Below are 27,250 nucleotides of genomic sequence, written 5' to 3'. Positions count from 1 at the left end.
TTAGAATCCATGTTTAACAAGAACTCCCCCTGCAGATGAGATTTACTCCCCCTGCAACAGAGATGCCACTTTTCTTCACCCGTCTTGGTCTTCTATCAGAGTGTCCCATCACGGGGCACGTTACAACGCAGCGGAATTGGGTGAATGCCGTGATAGACTTCCGTCTCAACCTTCCTTGTGAACACACGTCATCCAATAAGCAAAGCAAACAAATCAAAACCCAAAATCGGACACTAAGTATATCTAGTGACCCGCTCTGATGCCAATTGTTGAATTTTGAATGCCTATGGAAATCCACTCATCTGTTGAGACAGACTACATGTTACGACATTAGGTGACGTAACAGAATTGTTGTGTTGTCACAGTAATAAATCTACGAAAAGCAGAATAAAGAACACAACAATTTAATGTGGTTCGGATACAAATGTACCCTACATCCACGAGGACTTGCAAAACTAGTTCAGATTTAAGTGTACATTAATAGGACTTAATAAAACACTAAAGACTCCCTCTTTATGTGATACGCCGTTCTTGCACACGACTCGAACTTGTTGATAATCAAAGCAATTCCTCCTCCGCACTCTTGGACTTCCTCCAATGTTGAACTTCCTTCAAACGGCGGATCGACCTCTCCCGAGATCTTTTAAGCACTTCTCCCGAAACGCCGATCTTCTTTATGGCCTGGTAGAAGAAACCTGTTCTGTTGCCACACCTGCCGTGCAGACAGGGCTGCAGCACGGGCTGCACCCTTCAAAGCCTTTATGCTGGGATTTTTCTTTTTAAAGCTCCATCGGACTCATATGAGGTTGAGGGCCTTATATAGGCACGAAATCTCCACCCTAAACCTAACTTGGGCCCTAAGAAATCGATTTAACTAGGTAATAGAATCCTAGTCGATTTCTACTTCTATTCTAGATAAATACAAAAGATACCTAACTAGAATACAATACATGGAAATAAATCTAAGTCCTAATAACAATATTACAAAAATAGGACTCTAATTAATTCCAAAATAAACATGGAAAACAAATCTTTGCCAATCTTTAATTTCCACGTATGGCGGATTTCTTCAATCTTCACAAATAGAAATCTCGTGCCAACAAATAATAATAATAATAATAATAATAATAATAATAATAATAATAATAATAATAATAATAATAATAATAATAATAAAAAAGATAATAATAATAAGATGTTGCTAAAACACCCAAGTTAGAGCAACTCCAATGGAAATACATCAAAATGGAGTATTAAACATTCATTTGATACTTGATATAATACTTTGATACTTTTAGAAAAAAAATTCACTGCAACCACAAGTATCAAATAGATTATCAAATTTTAAATATATGAATAATTATATTATTAAATGTCACGTGTCAAATAGTGATAGGTCAATGGAGTGGTTACATTTTTTATACTTCTTTTTCCAGGGAGTATTTTTGCACCTAGGGGTGGTTGAATATCAAAATAGTTGGTAATTTTTTAGTTTGATACCCCATTTAGTTCATCCATTGGAGTTGCTCTTAGAGGAGGTAGATGCAAATTACTATATCATATCCAAAGTTAGAGCAAATGTGTATTTAACACAAAAAACTAACAGACCATGAACAGAAAAAATGGATGGAGAAGATATATAAGCCAAAAGATTAAACGTGTGAGTATTACAAGATCAAAGTTAGAAGAGGTGGATGCAACTTACCCAATTAAAATATATAACATTATAGACTCTTCATATTTGAGAAATACTACCCACACCTTCCTTGAACATAAATTTTATTTTTGTAAAAAAGTACAACTTAAACATAAAGTAATGTTATATTTTCACCCAAGAAAAGAAAAGAAAAGAAAACAAATAGGGATAATTGGAGCTACTTGTACCAAAATGTGAAATCTCTCGCCCCATGGCCCTCATTCCTTGGCCCGACAAGTATTTAATGGAGGAATGTAAGTTATAGTGACTCAACGGTTATTAGGGTAGCGGACCCGGACCTTGGAGATACTTGCACCAAAAGGCGAAATCCCTCACCCCCAGGGCCCCCATCCCTTAGCCCGACAAGTATTTGATGGAGGAATGTAAATCATAGTAACTCAACAACCCGTTAAGATAGCGGACCAGGAGCTGGTGCCCACAAGAAACCAACCCTCATCATCTATAGGAGTTAGTACAAGGCTTTTTTTTTACTAAATTCACAAGATTTATTTGACATAAATCCAAATTACGACGGTATACCTTTTTCGATCCTTTTTTAATCCCTTCATCATCTATTCTCCTATAGCTTCATAAAAGTGGTAATTTGTTCCGTAAAGAAGCAAGTCAGTCAGTATTAATTGATGCATGTTTGAATTCACTAGCCAAGGGTCGCTAGATAGAGTTTGTCACAAATGATTAGTCAATATCGTTTACGTCTCTCGTATGATTTTCAAGCTATTATACAAGAGTGCAAATTTACGCAGTACACATGTATAATTAGTTGTGGGTTCATTCATAAAAAAATATAAAAAATTACCCAATATAAAATTGATAAGTGATAGAGGGGACATCCTATAATACTTTATATTTATTTTGAGTAATACGTTGGTCGTGTAAAGTTCCAACTTCCAAAGGCCATATATATAAATTCCAAATTTTGTTTAAATCTTTCTCTAATTTCTTTCCTTGTATTTTTTATTTTTTACCACCTCTTCTCCTTTTTTTTCTCTCTCTGGATCTCTCTCTCTCTCTGTAGAAGTAGAAGTAGAAGAGTAGTGGAAAATGATGATGGTATTGGGTAAAACATTGAAGAGAGTCTGTGTAGTGATAATACCAAGATGGATAAAAACCCTCTTCATATTAATCACCATCTTCATCTCTCTCCTCTTATTCTCAGCCCCTCCCATTTTTGTATCCATCGCCGACGCCATCCTCCCCTCCGCCTTCTTATCCGCCGCCCTCTCACCGCCGCCGTCTTCCCTCAACTTTCAAACCCATCTCAACACCTACGATTTCCGCCGCTCCCTCTTCGATATCCCACTCATCTCCATCATCCGCTCCGCCATCATATTATGTAATTAAATTACTTTTTTATATATATAAATAATAATTTTAACACTGATCGATCTTCTCTTTAAATTAAATTAGGTGTTTATAGTTTGTGCGACGGGCCAAAGCTGTCGAGGGGGCCTTACCTGGCGGTGGCCACCGTGTGCTCGGCGGCTTCTCTGGTGTTCGTCTCTTTGAAGGCTCCGTACATATTCATAATCAGCGGCGGCGGAGGCGGAGACAATTCCGCTTACGGTAAAACAATGGAGGCGGCGGTGTTTGTTTCTTCGCTGGGATTGGCTATTGGACACGTGGCGGTGGCTTATAGGACCAGCTGTAGAGAGAGGAGAAAGCTGTTAGTTTACAAAATTGATATTGAAGCTGTAAGTCAATCCATCTCTCTTCTTCATTTTCTCACCCTTATTTTGCATTCATATTAATTTCTTTCATTATTACAAAATCTGAAAATTGGTCCTTCTTATTATTGTTAACAAAGTTTTTTTTACCAAAATACTTACAAAAAAACTCTTAATTTTGCAAAAACTACCCCTAAGTAATCACTAATTGCTAAAAAAAACCCGTGTGTTAAAAAGATTAGTAAACCATGTGAAAAATACTAATGCATGCGCGATTGCGCGGATTGTTAAAGTAGAAATGTATTTTTTACTTAAAAAGTCAAAAATACCCTATGGAATTCTTTTTGGTTCCTTTTTTTGTTCTTTTCTTAATATTTCGTTTGTATGGGTAGTATGATCATGTCACATAAGTCTAACAATAAATTTCAAAATAAGGACCGATGTGCTTTATAAAACACAACATGAGGGGCTTCTTGCTAATCTTTCTAATATAAGGGGTTTTTCGACAATCAGAAAAAACACAGGGAGGTCTGTGCTATTAGCTCAAACAAAATGTAATTTTTTTGTTAATATCAATAATATGAGGAATTTTTAACAACTCAATATAACATAAGGGTACATATATAATGCAATAAACTCATTTTTATCATTTTATGGTAAGGTACATAATGCAATTTTAAACTCGTTTTTTTGCTTTATGGTCATTATTTTTATTAATTGTTTCCTTAGTGGGATTATTAGGACATGAATTTGATTATAAGTTTGAAAAAAAAAAGAGAAAATAATTAAGGATGCAAGTTGGGTTGTGAGGGTCCACTAATGCGCTGTAATGAAGATGACTTAGATAATTTATAGAGGAAGGTTCCATTTGTTGATTTCACGTTGGAGATGAATATCATTTTTCTTTTTCTTGAAATTTAGAGTTTGATTTATGATTATAAGAAACATTATATATATATAATTAATTGCATCACAATTTGTCAGATACAAGCAACATGTTACTTGTTGTCTGCATCACTGCTCAAATGCTGATATTTTCAATAAATTCATTCATTATATCCATAAATTCAATAAACAAACAAAAAAAAAAGTCAGAAATGCTTTGTTTATATTTTGTACCTTTGACTATATATATATATATATATATATATGCCTAACTTAATTATGTGATCTCACATGGCTGCAGGTCTCCGCATGCAAGAATAATTTCCCTAGATATCAGAAAATACTCCAACAAGCAAGAACTAAATAATACATATATATATATATATATATATATATATATATATATATATATATATATATATATATATATATATATATATATATAGTCTGCAGCAGCAGATTCCAATTTTCCTACAAATTAGGTTTCAGGTAAATATTGCTTAAGAATCTTTACCAATTACAAATATATAGTAATTGGTTTGTTAGTGGCCTTAATTTAATCATTAACCCATGTGCTGTCATTTGTTTGTTGGTGTTTGCAAAAGCTTATTTAAAAGTACAAGTTATGCATTCTAAGTTAAGTTGATTTTAAGTGTTTTTTTCTAAAAATTGGGGGTGTTTGCAAATTTATTGGAGAATTAACTTAAATAGAAAAAATAGGGTCATGGGTGGTCAACAAATTATAGCTTAAAGTTGCTTATCTTCAGAGAAACAAAAGCAAAAGTTGATTTTGCAAACACTTCAAAATAAGTTATGAGAAGAAAAAAAAAAGCTGATAATCTATTTGTAAAAGCTTTTGCAAACATCCACTTAGATGGTGTTCAATAGTTTTTCAAATCAGCTTATAAGTATTTTCCCCCATGATTTGTTTTTGTTTCCTTCATTTTTTGCAAATAATAGTTTTTACTTCTCTCAAAAGAAATTACATTGTTTTAAATTTTTAATATACAATCCCAAAAGTATTTTATGATTTCTTTTTAGCATATTATACTTTTGTAGATAACTGAAAGTTGTATTTGATATTAGTACTCTTTATTAGTTTTATCTTAATCTAACAATACAAACTTTTCGAAATAAGCAATTATTTCAAATTTTACTGAGATTCAACATTTATTTTTTGGTAAGTTGCAAACAGAGGGTGTTGTAACTTATTGTTTGTGTTTTTATTTGAACTGCAGGTTCATCCAAAGGGTGGAAATCAAAGAAATAGAGTCATAGACGTAGATTATTAGGAGTAGATACGATATTTAATTTCTACAAATATATATACGTGTATAGTTTATGGCTGGGAATATTGGTCTCAAAATGTTGTAAGTTGTACATTGGATTGTCTGAATATGTAGAACTGCTGCAGGTGTGTTCTCATCCAATTTGATGTCGGATTATGCTACCGCAGAGTTCATGTGAAATTGATGATCGTTAATGGTTTTTATTTGTTTGCGATTCCTCTTCTTCTTCTTCTTCTTCTGTTTTTTAATAATAAAATCGGATGGATATAAACAGAGTTTTGCAAGTGTTATTTCAAATTCAAACGAGGGCATTGAAAATTCATGTATGTAGGACATCGACAAGAAAAATTGACATATTGAAACCATTATTCTTTAAGAAATTTCAAACAAAAAGTCCTACCATATATTATTGAAAATCAACGTTCAATTGTCAAATTACCATATCGTTATGCTAAACCCACACAAAATACTGTTCTATTTTTCAAGTTTAAAACTTTGGACATTAATCCATATTAAAGTGTACAATATCTCATTTTGTAGAATAGAGAATTTTCAGAGATCGATCCACAATAAATTAAGTTCATAAATTTACCAAATACCGTAATTTTACTATCCTAAACCTTATCTGGACAACCATGAAATGATCGATGGGAGAAGTGATGCTAAAAAGAAGCAATAAATAAAACAACAATCTTTCATGACAAGCGGGGAATTTCGACTTGTGATGGCTTCTAAGGTCAAATCTACCTATGTACTACGATAATGATCTCCAAATCCGAATCTAATATCAAATTCAATATATACAAGGTCTCATTTTCCTAAAACAAATTGCTCAGTTCATTATAAATACAGAAGCATCGAAATGAAGAACACGAGAAATCATAATCTAAACGTAAACTTATGAAAAATTCGAGTCAAAACCCTCGTCGAAGCTTCCCACGAATTCGGGGAAGAATATTGAAATTGCTAGAATTAGTGCTTCTATGTTGATGCATATGAATTAAAGAATAAACTATTAGTTTGACTGTACTAATGGTTTGAATTTTTGAAGAAAAAATTGGAGAAAATGTTTAAGATGCAAAAACACTGAAAAGTAGTAATTACTTGATGATGCACGTAGTAAGAGCAATAATTAATATTGAAAACTCTTAGTTACTTTGCACGTGAAGATCTAGTAAAAAAAGTGAAATTTTGTAATGGTTGAAAGAGAAGAGAAAAATTAAAGTCTAGAAAGATGGTTTGAACTTTAAATTAATGGAAATTGAAGTAGTAACTAAAAATAGCCGAAAACTTTGAGTTACTTTTGTAATATGTGTAAGATATGTGGTTTATGTTCTTGACTTTAATTTGTTATGTCTCTTGCTTGATTTTGTGATTGTGTGACTAAACTACGTGACTTTAGTTTAAATAAGGTCTTGCATGTGTGCACATTTCATGTGTGGACAATGATGTGCCATTGTGAAATATGTGAAAATATGCTTACTGAGATGATTATGTGTAAGTTCTTTGAATATGTGAAATTAAAGTATAAATTCACCTCGCTCTCCTACGCAGTTGCACCTCATCATCACCATTACCACCATCATCGTCGTCGTCGTTGTCATCGTTCTCGTCGATGCCAATATATCGGATGGTGGGATTTATAATATCTCAAATGTCGGCGCGTAAATCAGCGAACTGCTGCATCAAGTCATGTCCAGTGCTCGTGGCGATTAGGCACAAGGCACGTACTATCTGATAATAAGCCGGCTGATCTGGTGGCCTGACATTCTCTCGGTACGGTACAAGCGGGCCTATATCCGAGTTGTCGATCTTCAGATGAGCCCGATCGGTGTAACACCCCATGTAGTGCTCGTCGACTTCTCCACATTGTCGTGCCGTCTTGTACTTGTTAATCGAAAGGGATTGAGCCTCGAGCATGTCCCACATGCCATCCGGAAAAATGGGTATTTGACCTTGTATGATGTACTTCCTTTCGGACCGCATAAACATGGCTCCACCGATGAGATCAAGTTGCGCGAAATATTCTGAACGCACCCGAGTTGTCGTACGCAATGATCGGACATATACGGCTCTACGACCCACATGTACTGGTTCGTGCCATGATACAACGAACGAGGGATTCTCTCGTGTATATCCCGACCGTACGGCAGCCACTCGACCTAAACAGTTAAAATATAAAATATAAATAAAAAAATTCAAATAAACAATAATATGTATACATGTAAATAAATAACTTACATCATCCGCAGTCATATTATCGAGTAACCCTCGAATATGCTCGACCGATCCCGCTATTGGCGGCATGTCTTACATCTTGCATCGAGGCTGGAAGTCACGACACCGATCGCGCTCCTTCTGGGGCTGAAACTTCGAGAAGTACTCGTATATCCAGCACTGCGAGATTTAATTTAAGAAGATTCAGTTAATTAAATAATAGAATAAATTAATTTTAAAAAAAATATGATTTTTTTTTTTAAATAAAACATATCAATTTATCTGAAGAAGGATGGTACAATAGGCCAAGCTCCTCGACTGTGCTCGGCTGCATATACCCAACTCCATGTATAGATTGGCCAAACATGCCGAACGCCACGAATACGTGCCGACACTATCAGGTTCGACACCCTCGAGCATGTGCATATACTATGGCTTCACCCGATCACACGTCTTCTCTGAGAATAAAATCGATCTGAGATGAAACACCAGATAAATCTACTCGGTGTCTCATGGGCGTGTCGGGCATCAGAAGTTGTGCATGTAGCATCCTCCATGTGGGGCCACCATGCTTCCATGCTTCGTTAATCTCATAAAGCTCGAGGTTCATAATCTCGAACAATGAATACACACAGTTTGCCTGCTCTGTGTCCACGTCGTACCTAGGAGCAACCACCCATCCCTCCACCTGAGCACCTAACATCAGCTGAACATCGTGGAGAGTGATAGATCTCTTCACACAACATATGGAAGTTGTGTGTCTCCGGCTGTCACCGCTCCACGAACGCAAACAATAACTAACCATCTATGCGTTGTATGAAAGAGCGGGCTAGGAGGTACAAACCGGTCATCCACTCGAAATGCTTGTCTGCAGTGAGATTTATGCCTAAGGAGGCCAGGGCATCTCCAATCGTATCGTAGTTGAATTGGGTTAGGGAGCTTATTTGGGAATCCACTCATCCCACCAGACGTTCCTACAATTAGTTATTTAGAACATATATTAGTTAATTAAATAATTAAAATATTAAAATATAAGATATAACAATTAAAAATTAAAATTAAAACAAGTAATTAACTTACTTCTCCACTCCAAATGTATGCCGCTACGTGCGACTTGAAACTTGGAATCAAAATGAGGTCCAGCGGGCCATCCGGAAATGTACCATCCAGCACAAATGGATTGATACGACCACGACCTCTACGGTCCCGTGCTCGACCTCCACGACCTAAAACCTCGATCTCATGAACGGGGTCCACGTCTCCTCCTCCTCCATAGCATGGGAAGGCCCGACATCGGCATCGGCATGCGCAACGATGTCCCAACTACAACAGCTCTCTCTATCTCCCTACTACATCGTGTAGACATAGTCATCCGCTCCCACTCTTGCTACTCGGCCTCAGCACGAACTGTTCGCATAAGTGCCTTTGAGTTCCATCTGTCACATAAGACATGAAACAAGTTAATTTAATGTATAAATAATAATAATAATACCATGGGAGTAATTATTATATTTAAAATATAGTTCTTGATCTGGCACATATATTAAAATATTCTTATGAATATTTTTGGAATGAAAAATACTGTTAAAAACAGTATAATTGAAGATTATGACATTCCAGATAACCTGGATCTACTCAATAAGTGGACTATCCCTAAAATCGAACCAAAATTGGTTTACAAATTAGGAACCTTTGAAAAAATAGGTCTTAGACAAGTTGTTAAAACAACTGAATCATCAGTTCCTCTTCATGATGAAGAAATGGTTATAAGACTACTTAATAAAAGTGACTTAATTCCTTTTAAATTCCATAAATTTCTTCATATAGGATGTGTTCAAATTGCCTTCAGACCATTAACTCTTGAAGGATTACCTGAAAGTTTCCTTGCTACTCTTAGAGATGGCAGGAATCTAAATTGGAAACAATCCCTTGTGGGAATTATACAATCCAGTCTGGCACATGGCCCAGTCTACTTTGATGTTTATCCTAATCTTTCTTTATCTCTTTCAGATGTAAACATCTTAGATGCTTTAACTTTAGATGTTAAAACACATGGGTATAATTATATACAAGGAACATAAGTCATATGCATATGTTATAGAATTTATTATAAACCTCTTTTTACTTTAAATCCTATGTGTAAAAGAGTTGATAAAAATGCCAATGAAACTATTCTAATAGAAACCAATTACAATAAATCTAAGATTACAACTCGAAGATCTATCAAATGGGAAGAAATTGTTTTTCCAGATAATTGGATTATTGAACAAGCTATTCCTAGAAATCCTATAATAAATGATAGGTTTCAAAATATTGTTCAGACTAATGAAGGATCTGTACACATACAATTTGAAAATCGGCAAAAATATTTGCCTTCTCTTCATAGATCTAGTTCGAGTCATTCATACATTTTACCTTTTGACTATAATGTGGAGATTCCACAAACTTCTAGAGCTTCTGCTTCTTGTCTAAGGGAAGATATGAGATCTGAAAAAGAAAGTCATATTGATGAAATTATAATAAACAGAAATAATATTGTTCACAATATTAAAGAAACTGATACATTATCAGACATGAATTTCACAATATAATTTATGGATTTAAACCCAAAAATCAATTTTGCTAAAGGATCTAGTGCAAGAGCACAGATTAATGAAGAATTTTATGATCCCAAATGGGATGAATTTAGATTATGGTATTTAAAAAATTTCTCTAAAGAAGAGTTTGAATACTTTATTAATAGTTTTTATGAATTCTGTGAAAAGCATAATTAAATTATATATTATGTTCCTTGGTTCTTTAATACATTTGTCAAAGAATACATTTCTGTTATTGAAAGAGATTATAAGCTTCAAACAGGACAAATACAAAAATCTGTTTTCCCTCCGCAATCAGCTTTTCAAATAGAAAAGAATAACAAACAAATTAATTTTACTGTTTTTTCAAAATTACTTGAAAATGATATGCTTCAAATTACTACAAGACATATAAATCAACTTTTTGAAAACAAAACTTCACCAACCTTTATTTAACTATTCTTGGTGAAGAAATCATATCTTTACAAGATAGAGTAGAAAGAATAATTTCTGCTATAAATCAAATTAAACCGGATGTTCATATACAAACTAGAAAGGAAACTGATATAGTTTCCATTGCTTCCTCTTCCATCCAGCCTCCTCCTGAAGTCAGAGACTTTAAATTTAAAAACTCTGCTTCTCAACTTGAAAATTTTATAGAAGAAAAATTTAAAGCCTTTAACATTTCTGCTTTAGATGATGATACAAATAATATTGATGAGATTAATAAAATGAAATGGGCTGACAAGCCTACTCATAATAAATATTATTATAACAGACCAACTCCTTTGGATGTTCTTCATGAAGAACAAGAATATATGATTTCAAATAGTTATAATGGGAAAAGTATTTATGAATGGAATGTTGATGGAAATACTGAAAAGCATATTTTTACTCTTGCACATCGTATGCTCATGTATAGTACTGTATGCAAAACTGCTAACAATACTGACAGAAAAGATGGTGGGATTCTCTTTCAATTTGGAATGTTCAATAATAAGGAATTCTCTTTCCAAAAAAGAGAGAGAGATCCTAAACAAAATTCAAGAAAAGAAAAGAATTTAAAAAAGAATATAAACACAAAGAAAGAGAAAAATATCCTTTTAAAAGGAATAAAAAATCTAAAAGAAACTCTTCTTTAATATGTCACAAATGTGGCAAACCAGGCCATTATGCTAATCAATGTTGGGCCAAAGAAAAAATAAAAAATATTGATATCAATGATGACATAAAAGAAGAAATTTATAATATTATATTTTAAAATTCTGAGTCAGAAGATAATCCTGAAACAGACTATGAATCTGATTTTTCTGAAAACTCTAATAAGAAAATGGACAATGACTCCATCTTCTCAGAGGAAGAATGTGAGGATTGTAAACAAGGAAAATCTTGTATTAATCATATTAATAACACCAATGATAATAATGATGAATTTTATAGACTCATGTCACAATTTAAAGATTTAAATATAAATGTCCTCACTGATAACAATATTTTAGAATTCCTAAAAAGAATAAAAGATCCAAATTTAAGAACAAGCATTATTGATCAGATGGAAGATATACCTTCTACTTCTAAAGAAGCAGAAGATAATTATGTTCGTCCTTCAAATCTATATTATTCTATGGCAGAAGTTAATAAGCTTTTAAAAAATAAATATACTAATCATAATACTATTACTATACAAGATTTATCATATGAGATTGATAATTTGAAAAACGATATTAAAGTACTCAAAATAGAAAATTCTCTCATTAATAATCGTATCTCTGATATTGAAAAAGGAAAAAATATTATTCAGGAAAATTTTGAGGAAATATCCCTAGAAAAGAATCATTTTCCACGATTACTATGATCATATCCCATAAATGGTATACTAGAATTATCCTTCTTATTGATAATACATATAAAAGAGAATTTATTGCCATGATTGATAGTGGTGCTGATTTGAATATTATACAAGAAGGTCTTATCCATACAAAATATTTTCATAAAACTTCTCATTCCCTATCACATGCTGGTGGAAAACCTCTCAACATAAATTATAAACTTCCTAAAGTCTATATTTGTAAGGATAAAAATTGTATTCCTTCCATCTTTCTTTTAGCCAAAGACGTTTCTAGCCAACTCATTCTTGGTCTCCCATTTTTACATCAAATATATCCTTTGACCTCTGTTAATTCAAAAGGTCTCACAGGTACTTTTGAAGGAAAACCTATAGTTTTTGAGTTTATAACAAAACCTATACAAAGAGTTCTAAATGAACTACAAGAGCATATTGACAGAAAAGAATTTCATATTAATTCTTTAAAAGAAGAAATTAGTTTTTTATCTATTGATGAAAAACTTAAAAATCCCAAATTACATGATAAGATTAAAATTATCCATAATAATTTCTCTGTTGAAATATGCAATGACTTTCCAAATGCTTTTTGGGAAAGAAAGAAACATATTGTTTCCCTTCCCTACGAAGAAAATTTTAAAGAAGAAAATATTCCTACCAAGGCTAGACCTTGTCAAATGAATTCTGAATATTTGGAGTTATGTAAAAAGGAGATAAAATCCCTTCTTGACAAAAAACTTATTTCTCCCTCTCAGTCCTCATGGTCTTGTACTGCTTTCTATGTTAATAAACATTCTGAACAAGAAAGAGGTGTCCCTAGACTTGTTATTAATTATAAACCCCTTAATAAGGTTTTAAAATGGATTAGACATCCTATCCCTAATAAAAAGGATCTTCTGGACAGGCTTGTCCATGCCCTAATTTTCTCTAAATTTGATTTAAAATCTGGATTTTGGCAAATACAGATTGATAAATCCAATAGATACAAGACCGCTTTTAATGTTCCTATTGGACATTATGAGTGGAATGTTATGCCTTTTGGATTAAAAAATGCCCCTTCAGAATTTCAACAAATTATGAATGACATTTTTACCCCCTATAGTGAATTTATTATCGTCTATATAGATGATATCCTTGTCTATTCTAAAGACATTGAAAATCATTTTAAACATCTGGATCTTTTCAAAAAGATTGTTATACAAAATGGTCTTGTCATTTCAAAACCTAAGATGGTTCTTTTCCAAACAAGCATTAAATTTCTCGGTCATAACATTGAAAAGGGAAATATTATTCCTATCCAAAGAAGCATTGAATTTGCATCAAAATTCCCTGATATTATTACTGATAAGACCCAGTTACAAAGATTCTTAGGAAGTCTGAATTATATTTCCCCTTATATTGAGAATCTCAATAAAGACTCTTCTATTCTTTATGATAGGTTAAAGAAAAATCCTTTACCTTGGTCTGATAAACACACTGAGGCCATTAGGAAAATTAAAGAAAAGATTAAAAATCTCCCCTGCCTAATGATTGCTAATCCCCAATGGGAAAAAATTATTGAAACTGATGCTTTTGATATTGGATTTGGAGGAATCCTCAAACAAATTGATCCCCAAAATAAACAGGAATATCTTGTTAGATTTTATTCTAGTAAATGGAATAATGCACAAAGGAATTATTTCACTGTTGCAAAAGAAATTCTTGCCATTGTTAGAAGTGTTCTTAAATTTCAGGATGATTTATATAATCAGAAATTTATTATTAAAACAGATTGTCAGTCTGCAAGGTTCATGTTTATAAAAGATTTTAAACATGATGTATCAAAACAAATGTTTGCCAGATGGCAAGCTCATTTAGCACCTTTTGATTTTCAAATTATTTATAAACGAGGGGAAGAAAATCATCTCCCTGACTTCTTAACTCGTGAATACCTGACATGTCTAAATCTTCAGGAATGAGTACACCTGGACGTGGTTATCTTTCCTCTTATAGAGGAAGAGGTGGTAGGGGAAAACCCCCTAATCTAAATTACGATGGAAGAAATGATACCTCCAACACTATTCTTCAGCATGGGAAAAAGAAGCTTATAGCTCAAAGCTTTTCCGGAAGTAATACTTCTAGTTATGCAAAAGACCCACTTCATGATGAGTTTCAAGAATTCTTGAAACAAAAACAGTAGAAAGAAGGTAATATCCCTGAGTCAAGTTCACATGCATCGTATGCCAATATTGCAAAAGATGATGATGATTCACATCTTTACATTGAAAATCTTAATAAGGAGATCATTCTTCTCATAGAAGAAAAGGACTCACAATGGGCAGATAACCTATGGATAATCATGGAAAGATATTTGAGTAATAACTCTTTGCCATACGGTTCATACAAACCCAGAGGATTCTATGAAAATATCCTCGTTCATATGAAGAGTGTTGAGATCAACCATTTTTCTTCAGGAAATGAAGAAGAGAAAGGAAATTATAGTTTTTCCAAAATCATTATTAAAAAGATTATATCTTTTGAAGAATGGGGAATTTCTCCCCTAAATGAGAAAGAAATGTTCTCCCAAAATAATACGAATTTTAAATTCAACTATTTTGATTATATAGAAAGTTTTTATAAAACTTTTTACTTTGAAAACAAAAAACAAAGACATTCTTGGTTTATTAAGATATGTGAAAATATTTTCCACAAACCAATCCCTACTTGGTTTTTCTCTTGGTGGAGAATTTTTGGACCATCAACAAATATTTTGCCTGAAAAATTCAGCAGCCTTATGAAAGAATGGGTAGCCATTTCTCCCAGCATTCAAAATAAAGAGAAATATATTGAAGGAAAAACTTCCCGCATATTTTTTATTGAATTTGGTATTCCATGGATCTGGAAGTGGAAACCAACTTTTGGTTATACCAACTACGGTGCTCCATGCATATGGAGAATTGGTATGTGTAAATTCTGGGAAAAACTCCAAATTAGTCAGCTGAAGTGCGATTTTTCATTATCATCCAAGATAAGGAAGCATACTGCAGCATCTCCGTGTTTTTAGGGTTTGATTTGTTATGTTACGCATCTGGCATTAGAGAAATTCGATGAAGAGATGGAGTCCCCGGCGATGCAACATCCGAGTATTTGCACACACTATCTTTGGAATACTCATGGGCTCCCATGCGCGTGCAAAATTGTGCAGAAAATGGAAGATAATGACACGTTCGTCATTTCAGACTTGCATCCATTCTGGAGTACCATGGCAGTTGAGCCTTCGGAGCTACCTGAGTATCAAGTAAACCGCGAGGAGATTGTGGATAGACAGATGGATGACCTGAATTGCAATTTGAAGAAGATGAATTACACGAGTAAGATAAATGCTGTGGCCTCATTGCGTGGCATCGTTTATCCGTCTACGTCGCATCTGTCCGAGCCATCATTTGTTAAGACCAAAGGACGACCAAAGAATAACTCGACAAAGAGAGACCCTTCTGGATGGCAGTATCATATTGATGAGGAGACAATTAAGTCGTCTTGTGGTTCCAAGGGTCGCCAAACCTCATCTGGTGCAAAGATTCCTAAAGCAAAGGTTGAGAGAAGCACTGATGGAACGCCTCAATCGAAGATGAAAGGTCGTGGTTCTCGTATTCCCACACAAGAATCTGCTGCCCCTACAATACCTGCACATGAAGGAATCGACTTTTATTCTTTCGTGCCCAGATTTATGGTCCGTCTTATTCAAGATTATGTTAACGTGATGGCGGATGGCAACTGTGGGTACCGGTGCGTTGCTCAAGCCGTGTACGGGGATCAAGAAAGATGGCCGCAAGTGAGAGGGGAGTTGCTTATTGAGTTATACGAGCATGCTAGTGTCTACACGGCGATGTTTGGCAGTACCGGATACGTTGAGGTCATACGCAAGTGTGACTGGACCTCATGGCCTTGTCCACAAGCTTATTGGATGGACATGAATGAAATGAGATTGGCCATTGCTACCAGATACAGTGCATTAGTGGTACTTTTGACTCAAGTAGGGAGTATGACTTACCTTCCTATGTTTGGCACTGGTCACTTATCATGTATGATTGTTGTGACATTGCACAACAATCATTTCATGTTTGTTAATTTGGTCGCGAATAGTCCACTACCACCAATCCATCCGGCATGGGTACACCATAGAGCTAAAAATTTGAGGCACTTACTCAAAACGTACAAACCCCGACTACTCTTGTACGAACAATTAAAGTCTGGTCGGTAGTTCAATTTGTAGTTGTATCTGAAATCTAGTTAAATTTGTATTTGTATTTGAAATTTAGATCAATTTGTAGTTGTATTTAAATTCTAGTTCAATTTGTAGTTGTATTTGAATTCTAGTTCAATTTGTATTTGTATTTGAATTTTTAGGTCAATTTTGTATTTGAAATTTAGATCAATCTGTAGTTGTATTTGAATTCTAGTTCAATTTGTATTTGTATTTGTATTTTTAGGTCAATTTGAGTGTCTGAAATAAATTGGTTAATTAAAAAATAAATCAATTAGTGATTTCGTACTGAATTCCACGAAATGTCACTTCATATTTCGTGGAAAAATCTACGAAATATGGTCTTCCATTTCGTAGAAAACTCCACGAAATATGATGTCACATTTCGTGTACGTTTACACGAAATACACGATTTTTTTCAATCTAACAGTTTCGTCATTCGTGTTCTATAACAATAAACACTTATATTTCGTGTGAAAAGACACGAAATTATTGAGTGGATTTCGTGTAATAATACACGAAATAGCGGGCGAATTTGGTTTGTTTTTAGGAAAGTTACAAATGAAATAAATCGCACTGCAAGCCGGTAAAAACCGCACTATGAATAGCATTTCAGTAGTAAAAATTGCACTATGGATATCAGTTCAGTATTTCGAAAGACCAGTTTAAATATATTTGCTCTGAAAAAAAAAAAAAACAAATTCGACTCGTCTCAATATCACAATTCACAATCACACCGGATCTTTCTTCGACCGGAGATGAGGTTTTCTTTCGACTTAATCGAACCCGACAGTCGTCAATCACCGACGCCTTCGCCGTCAAGTTCAACCCCTAGAGCTGAGCTCCAATGGTTCCCACTCCAAAACCACCCACTCTTCTCTTCCGCCACCGCCACCGCCACTCCTGCCGCTGCCGAAAGAATGCCTCCGAATCTCATGGCGTGGGATGGAACTTCTCGGCTTTATTTCTGGGATTTAAATAAGAAATGCCTCCATCGAATTTCAATTCGCTTGGGCGAGCCCGACCCGGCTTCCATTCTCGCAGCTTTCCCCTCAAAGGTTTTTTCTTTTTCCTTTCGATTTAAATTCATTGCCATATGTTTTTTTGTGTGTTCGACATTCAATTTGCTTCTGAAACCTAAGCATTAATAAATTAGGGTTTAGGATGGGTTTAAGAATATATTAACCTCTTTAAGTAGAGTTAAACAGTATTACCTTAACAAATATTCAAATCCTGGTCAATGTAGTTTTGATGGCCTGCTAAATTTTAGTGGTTGAACCTTGTTCATGGAGATGAGTTAACAACACAAGAGAAATGGAAAATTCTATTGATACTATTACTCGAATGTATTTTCCTATTCCAAAAATTGACAGTCTAATTTAAAGCGTGAGAGCAGATTATTGGCATTCGTTTTTCATTTTATAACACATCGTAGAGAAATGGATGTGTGATGCCCATACATGGTTTGCTCTCTTATAGGTGTTGCAAGCAGAAAGGCCGACGACTTTTGAGGTCAATAAGATTTCAATCAACAGAAACGGATCAGCTTTGTTCCTTTCTGGATTGGAAGGACTTCGTGTTATATACCTCTATGGACGCTCTTCAACGGAAGAAAATACCATCCTCTGTCGGTACGTAAAAACTTTATTTGCACCAAAGTTTATCTTGTTCTAACTGGATGCTCATATCAACGAAATAATACTAATTAAAAACTTACTAACTGTTGGAGCATGTGGTTTCTTGCTATGAAGTTGATGTTTAGCCTTAACCTCTTTATTGAGATTTATTTACGAGTTTTCTGTTTAATAGTATCTAGACGTTGCTGCTCAATCCTAGAAATTCTAAAGTTAGATATACCTAAATATCAGCAGAATTGACTGTCGTGAAGAAAGTTTTCACAACCAAGTGAAATGACTTTGTGTTGACACCTTTTGAGTGTTTCATTTGGTGCAAGCTAAGTTCTTGGTCAATAACTGGCTGTGGAAAATAGTGTTGCTAACTTCATTTGGTATCTTTTCTGAATGTAATGTACGAACATTTGATTGTGAAGTTTTAGCCTTCCTTGAATAAGCTGGATTCTTTCTATAGAGGCTGAAAAGACAGTTCTGTTCCTTAAACTTTTACAGGACAGTGTCGATTGGTCCAGAAATTTACTTTGACAGAAACAATTTCATACGCATCCTGCAAATTTCTTGGCATCCTCACAGTGATACACACTTGGGAATACTTTCATCGGATTCAGTTTTCAGGTACAATTTCATTCTGCGACATTTCTATTTGAAGTACCAATCTACAATATCTGTTGAGTCGATGTGCATTTTGCATTCAAAATTATGTTTTAAATATCACATTCTAAATTTTGCATTCAAAATTAGGTTTTAAATTTTACATTTCTATCGGGTAATTGTTTCTTCAATATATTTTTTGTATATTTATAATGGCTACATTAAATGAAAATGACTTGATATCAATGAAAGTAGATGAAATAAATCATCATTCTACATTGTTTTCTTCTTCTTACTTGTTAAAGTAAACTTGTATTCGAATAAAAACTAAAGTAAATCGGAAATCAAAGGATATATAATAGGAATTGAAGATATAAAAATGGAGATAAATAAACTAAAATGAGATTGATATCGATATTAAATTATATATTCCTAATCCCCCTTTTTTTTGATATTATGTTTTATGAAATAAATATGTTTTTCAAAATAAAAATATCGAGTACCACCCGGATCGAGTCGCTTGCGGTAGTGGGCTCCTGGATCCGAATGCACACCCCTAAATTGTTGTTTTGAATATGCAGCAATTTTAAGAAACATAATCTATTGGTAGAATGCAAGCAACCTGACATATTTGCTAAAGTTCCATAGAAGCCTCATTGTTCTGTAGAAATCTTACATGCTAATAACATCATTCATATTTTTTTCAAACATATGCTCTATATGATGGTGTTGATGATATGTTTGCAGATTATTTGATCTGTCTGCAGACCTTGGCCAACCGGAGCAGGAGTATTATTTGCAACCTGTGGAACCTGGTAGTTCTTGCAATGCAGCAGCAATATGTCCTGTGGATTTCTCATTTGGGGGCAATCATTTATGGGATAGATTCAGTGTAAGAGGGTACTAGTCCTGCATATTTTTGTTTTTTTGGTGCTATTTATGTTGGGTACTGGGATTTTTTCTGCTTACTGCTAATGCTGTTACTGACAAAATTACATCGATTTTATCAGTACATGCACTACAATGAAATACGTGTTGAGAAACAAAGTTTATCGTTTTATTTATGTTTATTATGACATGCTCATTCTGGTTATATGGAATTAAAAATTGACTTTACTGGCTCACTTGGAATATGCATCATTATATTTTTGTAGTTAATTGTCTTATCTTTGGTTGATGGAGAGCTTATTCCGGCAGTCCCTGGTTTATTTTAAAGTGTGAGACTATGTAGTTAAGAACGAGCTATTCTACATTGGACACTGAATTTGGACAAAAGACTTAGTTGATTGTACTAAAATCTTAGATAAATTCCATACAAAATTGGAATCATTCGCTGAATTCTTGACTTCAGTCAGAAGAGATCATCAGACCTCCATATTGCTTACCTGTGTAGCTTCCCCTGGAACTTGTGACGTAGTCATGTACCTCCTATTCCTAGTAACCAAGTTCAGTAGATCCTGATGTTAATTATTGAACTCAAAATGGTTATGCCTTCCCACAATTTTTATTACAATTTCAAAAAGTTGCTGAGCTTTTAACTCTGATGTCTTATCACCTTGGATTTCGGAATATAAACAATTAGCTTTTCTTTCAACTAACAAATGACATGAATTGCGGCTTCTGGAGTAGATTGGTTGACCAGAAAAATGAATCTAGCCAATTTTGTGTAACTCTTAGTAAGAGAGTATATTTACATCTGATCTGCCGGCTTATGAAGTTTTATTTCATGTACGAGGCAAGAGTATCTTTATATTTCAAGCTTCACACTTGTAATGTGTTTAGTATGTCACAAAAGAACAAGACGTTTATTGGTGGAATTTGTATAACAATTCGAGGGCTCGTGTCGGAAATGTGTTTAGAATTTTTATCCAACATGACTAACTTAATATATTCAAAAATATATTTCAATGTGGAGTAAGAGACTGATGGTGCTTCTCATTTTTCAGGTTTTTATCTTGTTTAGTGATGGATCCAGTTACATAATTTGCCCTGTTGTTCCCTTTGGAAGGTAATTTACCTTGCGCACTCTTCTGATTATCCTTTTTGCTATTTTGGAATCCCAAAAAAAATCATGGGGGATGTTGACCCTGCTTAACAAAATGTACTTAAAAAATATTTTGCCTTTTGAGGCTTTGCTGCTGTTTTTTTGTCTGAATACATCAAAATCTTAATGCAGACACTGCCAGACGTTGGCAAGATGCTAAATGATTTATTAGATCATCGCATTTAGGCTTTTCCTTATGTTGTCCAGAGTCTCAATTTGTTAAATGTATCTGAGTGCTGATTCTGTCCTTTTTTTTTCAAACAGTACGTATAATTGGGAATCAGTTCTGGAAATGTATAATGATGCTCATACATTTGGGCTGAAATCTGCCAATTCAAAAGCTGTTTATAATTCCAATACAGCAATCTCTTGGCTGGAGGCGACATTTCCTGAATTAGTACTCCACTCTGGAGATGGTAGCAAATTGTATGCTGTTAAAGCTCAGCCTTTTGTTTTACTGGATGCATCAGTTTCACTGCAGGTATTTCTAATCCCTGTTATTCTTTTCTTGTATTTGTGCCTCCAGGGTTCTATTTTCATGGATTTGGTCGTTATGTAGTGACTTGAACATATCTTGGTTATAGTATTACAAGACTTAGACTCTTATGTGCAATTAGTTACTTATCTGGATTTATTTGTCGTGTAGATTTTTTTTTGCTTTTCTAGGTTGTTGATTTTTAATGCAGTTTATGCTCGAAGTACTTGCTAGTTGATTTTTTGCCCCTCGTGTCTTGATGCATCTTATCTTCAGGCTCCAGTCAATCCTTAGCCCCCTCTTTATCCCTTCCCCTTTTATTTAAAAACATTCACAAGTATCAAAAACATTTATTTCAGGGTCCTTTACGTAAAGTAAGTAATGGCGCGACACAAGATTCCGAATTTGAAAAAGGAGTATGTGAAGGCCGTGCGGTCAGTTTTCTTTACAACTTAGCTGGCAAAGATTCAATTCTTGTGACCGCTTGGAGTGGTGGGCAGTTGCAATTGGATGCTTTAGCCGATGAAATCCAGCCAGTTTGGAAGATGGGCAGTGCCCCTCGTTTACGTGTCGATTCATCCGATCAAATACTCGGTGTTGCAATGATTTGTGAATCTGCACCCAACGACCGTTCTACTTTAAAGCTTGACCATACTGTTTGGTTGGGCCACCCCCCTCCTTTGCTGAGGCTGGCCATTGTGGATTTGGCTTTGCCCACTAAGAATAGTTCGTTGATTGCTATGATAAATGACCCTCTTGTCCCCGAGAGAATATTCTGTGTTCATATGGGAGGAATAGATTTAATTGTCTTGCATTTTCTCCCTTTCACTAACCAGACAAGTGGGAAAGAAGAGGCAATGCGAACTCCATCTGTGCTCTCTGTTCTTAGTACTTGTCCCGACGATTCATCATCACCATCACCTCTTCATGGTTTCTTGGCTTTGTCAGATTCGTTCGGGAATTCGTGGATTACGGGACTTACTTCTTCTAATGATTGTATAGTGCTACAGATGGAGACTTGGAATGTACTGCTTACTGATGTCATTGATAAGGTGAGGGAAGAAGCTGTTGGTCCAGATGATGAGTTAAAAGAGACAGATGTTCCCACTATAATCAGCAAAGAACTACTTAGTGGCCCTAAATCAGTTTTATTGCCACCTTCTGCTCCAAATTTACGCTCTGTGACAGCTGATTCTATCGAAGGTCGATCGATGCTTCATCAGTATTTCAAGCTGTTTCATGAAAATTACGTCGAGTATGCACACAAGGTAATAAGTCATGTTTGCAGTTATTTAATATATGCTCTCTTCACATTATCGTTGTAGATTGATTACATAATGTTGTAAATACCAAAGAGTTACACTTTTTATTTTCAATGGGGTAGGGGAGGAGGAGGGCTGGGTATATGCAAAAACAAATATACTTGTATCCTATTCCTTAGATCCTGTTTATGTGATTTGAATTTAGAAATGATATTGTTTTGTTTGTTTATAGGTGTACTTTGAACTCCAGCATCATGCACCTCAGTTGAAAAAAGTGATCGACAACCAGCATTCTCGGTTACGAGAAATGCAGCAGAAGCTTTCGGAAGTTGAAAGAAAAAAAGAGAAGATTGAGGATCGCGTAGATCGAGCAGTTGAGCGTCACAGTTCCTTAGAAGAGCGTTTACAAAACTTGAGGAAGCTGCCTGGTTCACACAAAAAACCACTTTCGAAAGCCGAGAGAGATTTCAAGCTGGAACTCGGTAATTTTTCTACTACAGCTTTATTTTACAAGTTGCTATATACACCTAGCTATTATTCAATATGCAAGAGTCTAGAATTGTAACACTGAAATTAATACTTGTTGATGCAGATAAATTTAGTGGATTGGAATTGGATGCGTTGCACTATTCGATTGAGGCAGTAAGTGCAAGGTTGAATAGACATATTCATTCACCGCAGGCAAAAGAAACACAAAAAGCAGGAGGAAGAAGGGGGAACAGTATTAACAATAGAAGGATTGAAGATGATAATATATCTCAACTGAAATCGTCCCTCGCTAAACTCTCACTCTTGAACAGTGAGAACAGCAAAAAAGTCAAGCTCGTTGAATCTGCATTAAAGAGCAGAGACATCACCGATTGATTGATCATACCATAAAAAATTACTGCATTAGCTGACATTGTCCCCAACCAAATGTGTAACAAAAGAAATCTGAAAATTTGATCTGGTAGATTTAACGTTTAGAGTAACCGTGGGTGTTTTTGTGTGAAGTGTAATATGAAATACCACATTCGAAAAAGCAGGTGAAATTTTGGTCTCTTATTATTATGAATGTGTTGGGGAAGGAATTAATTAATACGCTAGTGAGAAATTACGAAACCCCCTAAAATGCTATTTCAGAAGCTTGGTCTATAACTAGAGCTTCGATTTAGACTGGAGGCTCCGGTTCTCTTTCTTTGTTCGTCTCGTTCCTTTTCGCTTTCTTTTTGTGATCCAAATTCCATAAAACTATAGATAGCTACTAAAAAGCAACTTAGAATTCGCCAAGGCTTTCAAATACCTTTGAGAGGGTGTTTGGGAAGTGAATCCCGGGAGCTAGTCATAGCCTTTCAAATTTTATCATGCAAATTCTACACAAATTTCGGTAAACAAATCGGTACAGGGCCTACATTAGTTTCTTTATTTTCTCTTTCAATAATAACTTAAATTGATTTCTTTATTTTCAAGATCAAATTCAATCAAAATATATGCATATTCTTGTATTTAAGCATATAATTTTTTTTTCTTCTTTCTTTCTTCCTTCCATTAGCTTGTTTTGGAGAAAAATATCTTATTTGTTTTCTTTTTTTGCTGTCCATATTTGTTTTAAGTTATATTGTATTTTGTTTTGTTTAGAAAAATTGAGTAGGGGTAGAAATGGTAATATATGTTTGTGCGTTTAGGGGAAAAGGTAAATTTACTTGTGTGAAAAATAAGAAAAAGAAGGAAAAAGGAAAACAAACAAAACCCGCAAAAACTACTAGGGCTACGATTACACAAACAAACGATTAGGGCTTCGATACGATTCTAGAGAGAGAGAGAGAGAGAGAGAGAGAGAGAGAGAGAGAGAGAGAGAGATGGATCCTACGTCCGATGATCGGAAACCAAGGATCAATCGGATAGTTGAGCGGCTGAATCAATTGCGTGAGGATACAGAGAAGAAGGAATTGGAGGTGGAGAGAGCTGAAAAGCTCAAGTTCAGGATCAGTAAGATAGTTACTCAACTCAATAAATTGCAAGCAGATGAATCCGGATCCGAATCAGAATCCGAATCCGAATCCGAATCCGAATCCGAAACCGAATCCGACACCGAATCGCGTATGTGTGAAGAACGGGATCGTAAACTGGAAAGGGTACTGGAACCTGTTGAAGAACAGACACTCGATTCCAATGATCCGTTTAGGTTGAGGCGCCCCAAGACTAAGGGAGGAGAGGATGATATTCAATCAATTCAATGGGTATATATATATATATATATATATATATATATATATATATATATATATATATATATATATATATATATATATATATTATTTTGATTATAATTATTATTATCTTCAATTATTTGACCCTGTCTGTGTCTGTATGTCTGTGTTGTGAATTCAACAATATAATATAGTTACAGGGAGGATATCACCATTTGCTGTATGAGCCAGCTTTAACCGGCAAAGATCCCAAAACTGTGGAATATGTTCGAAATTCTGCCCATCTAGCAATTGATTCCTTCAACAAACGAGAGGTGTCTTTTCATTCTTTTTTTCTTTATTTTATTTTTTTTTTTTTAATTTTTTTTTTAATTTTTTGAATGTGTGTAGAAGACGAAATACAGGGTGGTGGATGTGGTTGCAGCAATCATGAGACTGTGTGTAGGTGAGTTGGTGCAATTTGGATTTAGCGCCATCCAGGAAGGTGATGCGGATGCCACAAATTTCGATGCAAGGATTTTGTATGGAACCCAACATAATACTCAACTCGAATATGTTCGTATTTCTTGATTCACCTCCAATTTCTGCACACACCCTTATTAATATTATCTGCATATTGATGGTAAAACATATATATATATTTGTTATTTATGTTTACTAGTAACCCTTGTCTTGCACGGGTACCATTATAAAATAAAAGATATTTAAAACTTAATATGTTGAATATCGCAATTGAGAAATCAAACCTAAGGCTCTATAAGTAAAACATATTGTCATTTGCCATTTCTTGCTTTGTTGTTTTTCAATCCTCAAGAGTCAAGTGAACAAAACCCTGTAGTAGATCTGAGATGAATTACAAAATACTATGCATGTATGAAAACATATGTAAATTACCAATATAGGGGTTATAAAAACGATCAATAGATTGGTACAGGTAAAAACCAAAAAAATCAATTTTTACAGCACACAAATAATCAATTTTTACAGCACACAAATTTACCTATCAAATGTTCTCAGAAAAAGCAGCAGAACAAATACCAAAATTGTATTTCCGTAAGGCAAGTCTTCATAGGAGCATTATGCGCTTTAACAGTCCATCTATCAACTAAAATAACCAATGTTGTCGGAACCGGACCGGCCGGTCCGACCGGTTCAACCGGGACCCGGTGATGGCGCGGTCCGGTTCGATACTAAGAACCGGAAAAATCAAAAACCGGGGTCAGTTAATTTGGACCCGGAAAGGAGTCGGTTGAACCGCGAAAAACCGCCGATTGAACCGCGAAAACCGCCGGTTGAACCAGTTGAAAACCGGGTTAAACCAGATTCAATATCAAAACATAAAGGGAACAGATGAAACGGAGGGGGAATAATGTTTGGTTTTTCGATTTGCTGTACATTTAGTGAAAGATTTGATTATGCGTATTTAGTTGTGAGGGGAAGCACCATTGTTGAATGGAATGAAGAGACGGCACAAAGAACTAATTAGGGTTTGGGTTAGTAATTTATATTGATTCTATTATTAAATAATTAATTATCATTTATATTGTAGAATCAATTTTCTTTGTGTTTCAAATATGATTATATAATTAATAAATAAAATAAAGAATTAATTTTATGTTGATAGTTAAGGATCAAAATATGTTTTAATTTATATTAAGATAATCAATTTAAAATTATAAATAAATAATTTAAAATTAAAAAACTCGGGTCGAACCCGGTTGAACCGGTCCACCCGTGACCCAAATGTATAGCCGGTTTCGTGTCCGGTCCGGTTCTGAAAACATTGAAAATAACCACACAATTGAACCAAGCAATATCAACCTGAAAACCTTGTAGGGCTTCCCGAACTCATGTAGTCCCTCTGTAAGAACAGGTTACGCCTTTTTCCATGTAACTATGTCTCCAAGATATTTCTCTGGTTTAGAAAATAAAATGAGGATATTTTCTTCTTCAATATCCACAAAAATCAGGTTTTATATGTACATAAAGGTTATGGTTTATATGCACTTAGAAGTTAGGAACATGATAATGATAGATATTCTTCAGAAAAAAATATACATAATAGAGTATAACATAATTTGCACTTAAAAAACTAGTTCCAGATTTCAAGTACAACCAATCTATTTTCTATCCGTGGTTTGATTAAATCATAAGTTGTTTAAGGAATGACATAAGAATTAAGAACTATCGGGATTAAATCCACACCCAAATTCAGGTTGGAGTTCAGGTCCAGACTATTGTCCGAAGAGAAATTAGACGAATTCCAATTTCATCTTTCCATTGCCATCTAATAATTCTCCTCTTAGATTCTCTAATCGATAATTCAAATCCGCCAGACCCAACTGCAAAACCAGGAACATCAGATTCTACACGACACAGAACAATTACGTACTCTTCATCTTGGCTTCCATAATTTATCCAAGGTAGCAACAAATGACAGAACCTACCAAAACAAGGTTGAAAATTGAATATAATATAGTCCTTAAATATTCAGCAGATTTAGTGAAAAAAGAAGAAGAAACCCCTTAAATGTTCACTCATTTTTGTCTGATGAGAAAGCTTCTTTCGTCACGTAATCCCAGCCCCTGACATCACTTGCTTTAACAAATATAATGACCAAA

General features: G+C 34.6%; 4 protein-coding genes across 5 annotated transcripts; all 4 read left to right on the top strand.

Annotated features, from left to right (window-relative positions):
- Positions 1-2,592: 2,592 nt before the first annotated feature.
- On the top strand, positions 2,593-5,777 carry LOC105974872 (uncharacterized). The gene is made up of 5 exons (XM_088819834.1): positions 2,593-3,050; positions 3,125-3,408; positions 4,568-4,647; positions 4,712-4,755; positions 5,505-5,777. Exons 1-3 carry the CDS (start codon positions 2,759-2,761, stop codon positions 4,631-4,633), a joined length of 642 nt encoding a protein of 213 aa, XP_088675960.1. The 5' UTR covers positions 2,593-2,758; the 3' UTR covers positions 4,634-4,647; positions 4,712-4,755; positions 5,505-5,777.
- Positions 5,778-15,285: 9,508 nt separating this feature from the next.
- On the top strand, positions 15,286-16,431 carry LOC105961870 (uncharacterized). The gene has a single exon (XM_088818996.1). It carries the CDS (start codon positions 15,286-15,288, stop codon positions 16,429-16,431), a length of 1,146 nt encoding a protein of 381 aa, XP_088675122.1.
- Positions 16,432-17,056: 625 nt separating this feature from the next.
- Positions 17,057-23,490, top strand: MOS7 (nuclear pore complex protein-like protein). Its single transcript, XM_013000038.2, has 9 exons — positions 17,057-17,492; positions 17,914-18,065; positions 18,561-18,683; positions 19,407-19,551; positions 20,606-20,667; positions 20,968-21,184; positions 21,538-22,446; positions 22,673-22,922; positions 23,033-23,490. Exons 1-9 carry the CDS (start codon positions 17,067-17,069, stop codon positions 23,302-23,304), a joined length of 2,556 nt encoding a protein of 851 aa, XP_012855492.2. The 5' UTR covers positions 17,057-17,066; the 3' UTR covers positions 23,305-23,490.
- Positions 23,491-24,094: 604 nt separating this feature from the next.
- On the top strand, positions 24,095-25,344 carry LOC105974868 (uncharacterized). 2 transcript variants are annotated; one of them, XM_088819833.1, is made up of 3 exons: positions 24,095-24,659; positions 24,824-24,943; positions 25,023-25,344. In XM_088819833.1, exons 1-3 carry the CDS (start codon positions 24,279-24,281, stop codon positions 25,197-25,199), a joined length of 678 nt encoding a protein of 225 aa, XP_088675959.1. In that variant the 5' UTR covers positions 24,095-24,278; the 3' UTR covers positions 25,200-25,344. The 2 variants fall into 2 exon arrangements, with proteins under 2 accessions (XP_088675959.1, XP_088675957.1); XM_088819831.1 differs by having other exon boundaries at positions 25,020-25,344.
- The last annotated feature ends 1,906 nt before the right edge of the window (positions 25,345-27,250 follow it).

This window comes from Erythranthe guttata, chromosome 6, assembly GCF_056151865.1.
Source record: "Erythranthe guttata isolate IM_541 chromosome 6, IM_541, whole genome shotgun sequence".
Classification (NCBI taxonomy): Eukaryota; Viridiplantae; Streptophyta; class Magnoliopsida; order Lamiales; family Phrymaceae; genus Erythranthe; species Erythranthe guttata.
The sequence above is the reverse complement of the archived record's forward strand: the minus strand, read 5'-3'. Positions and strand labels throughout refer to the sequence as shown.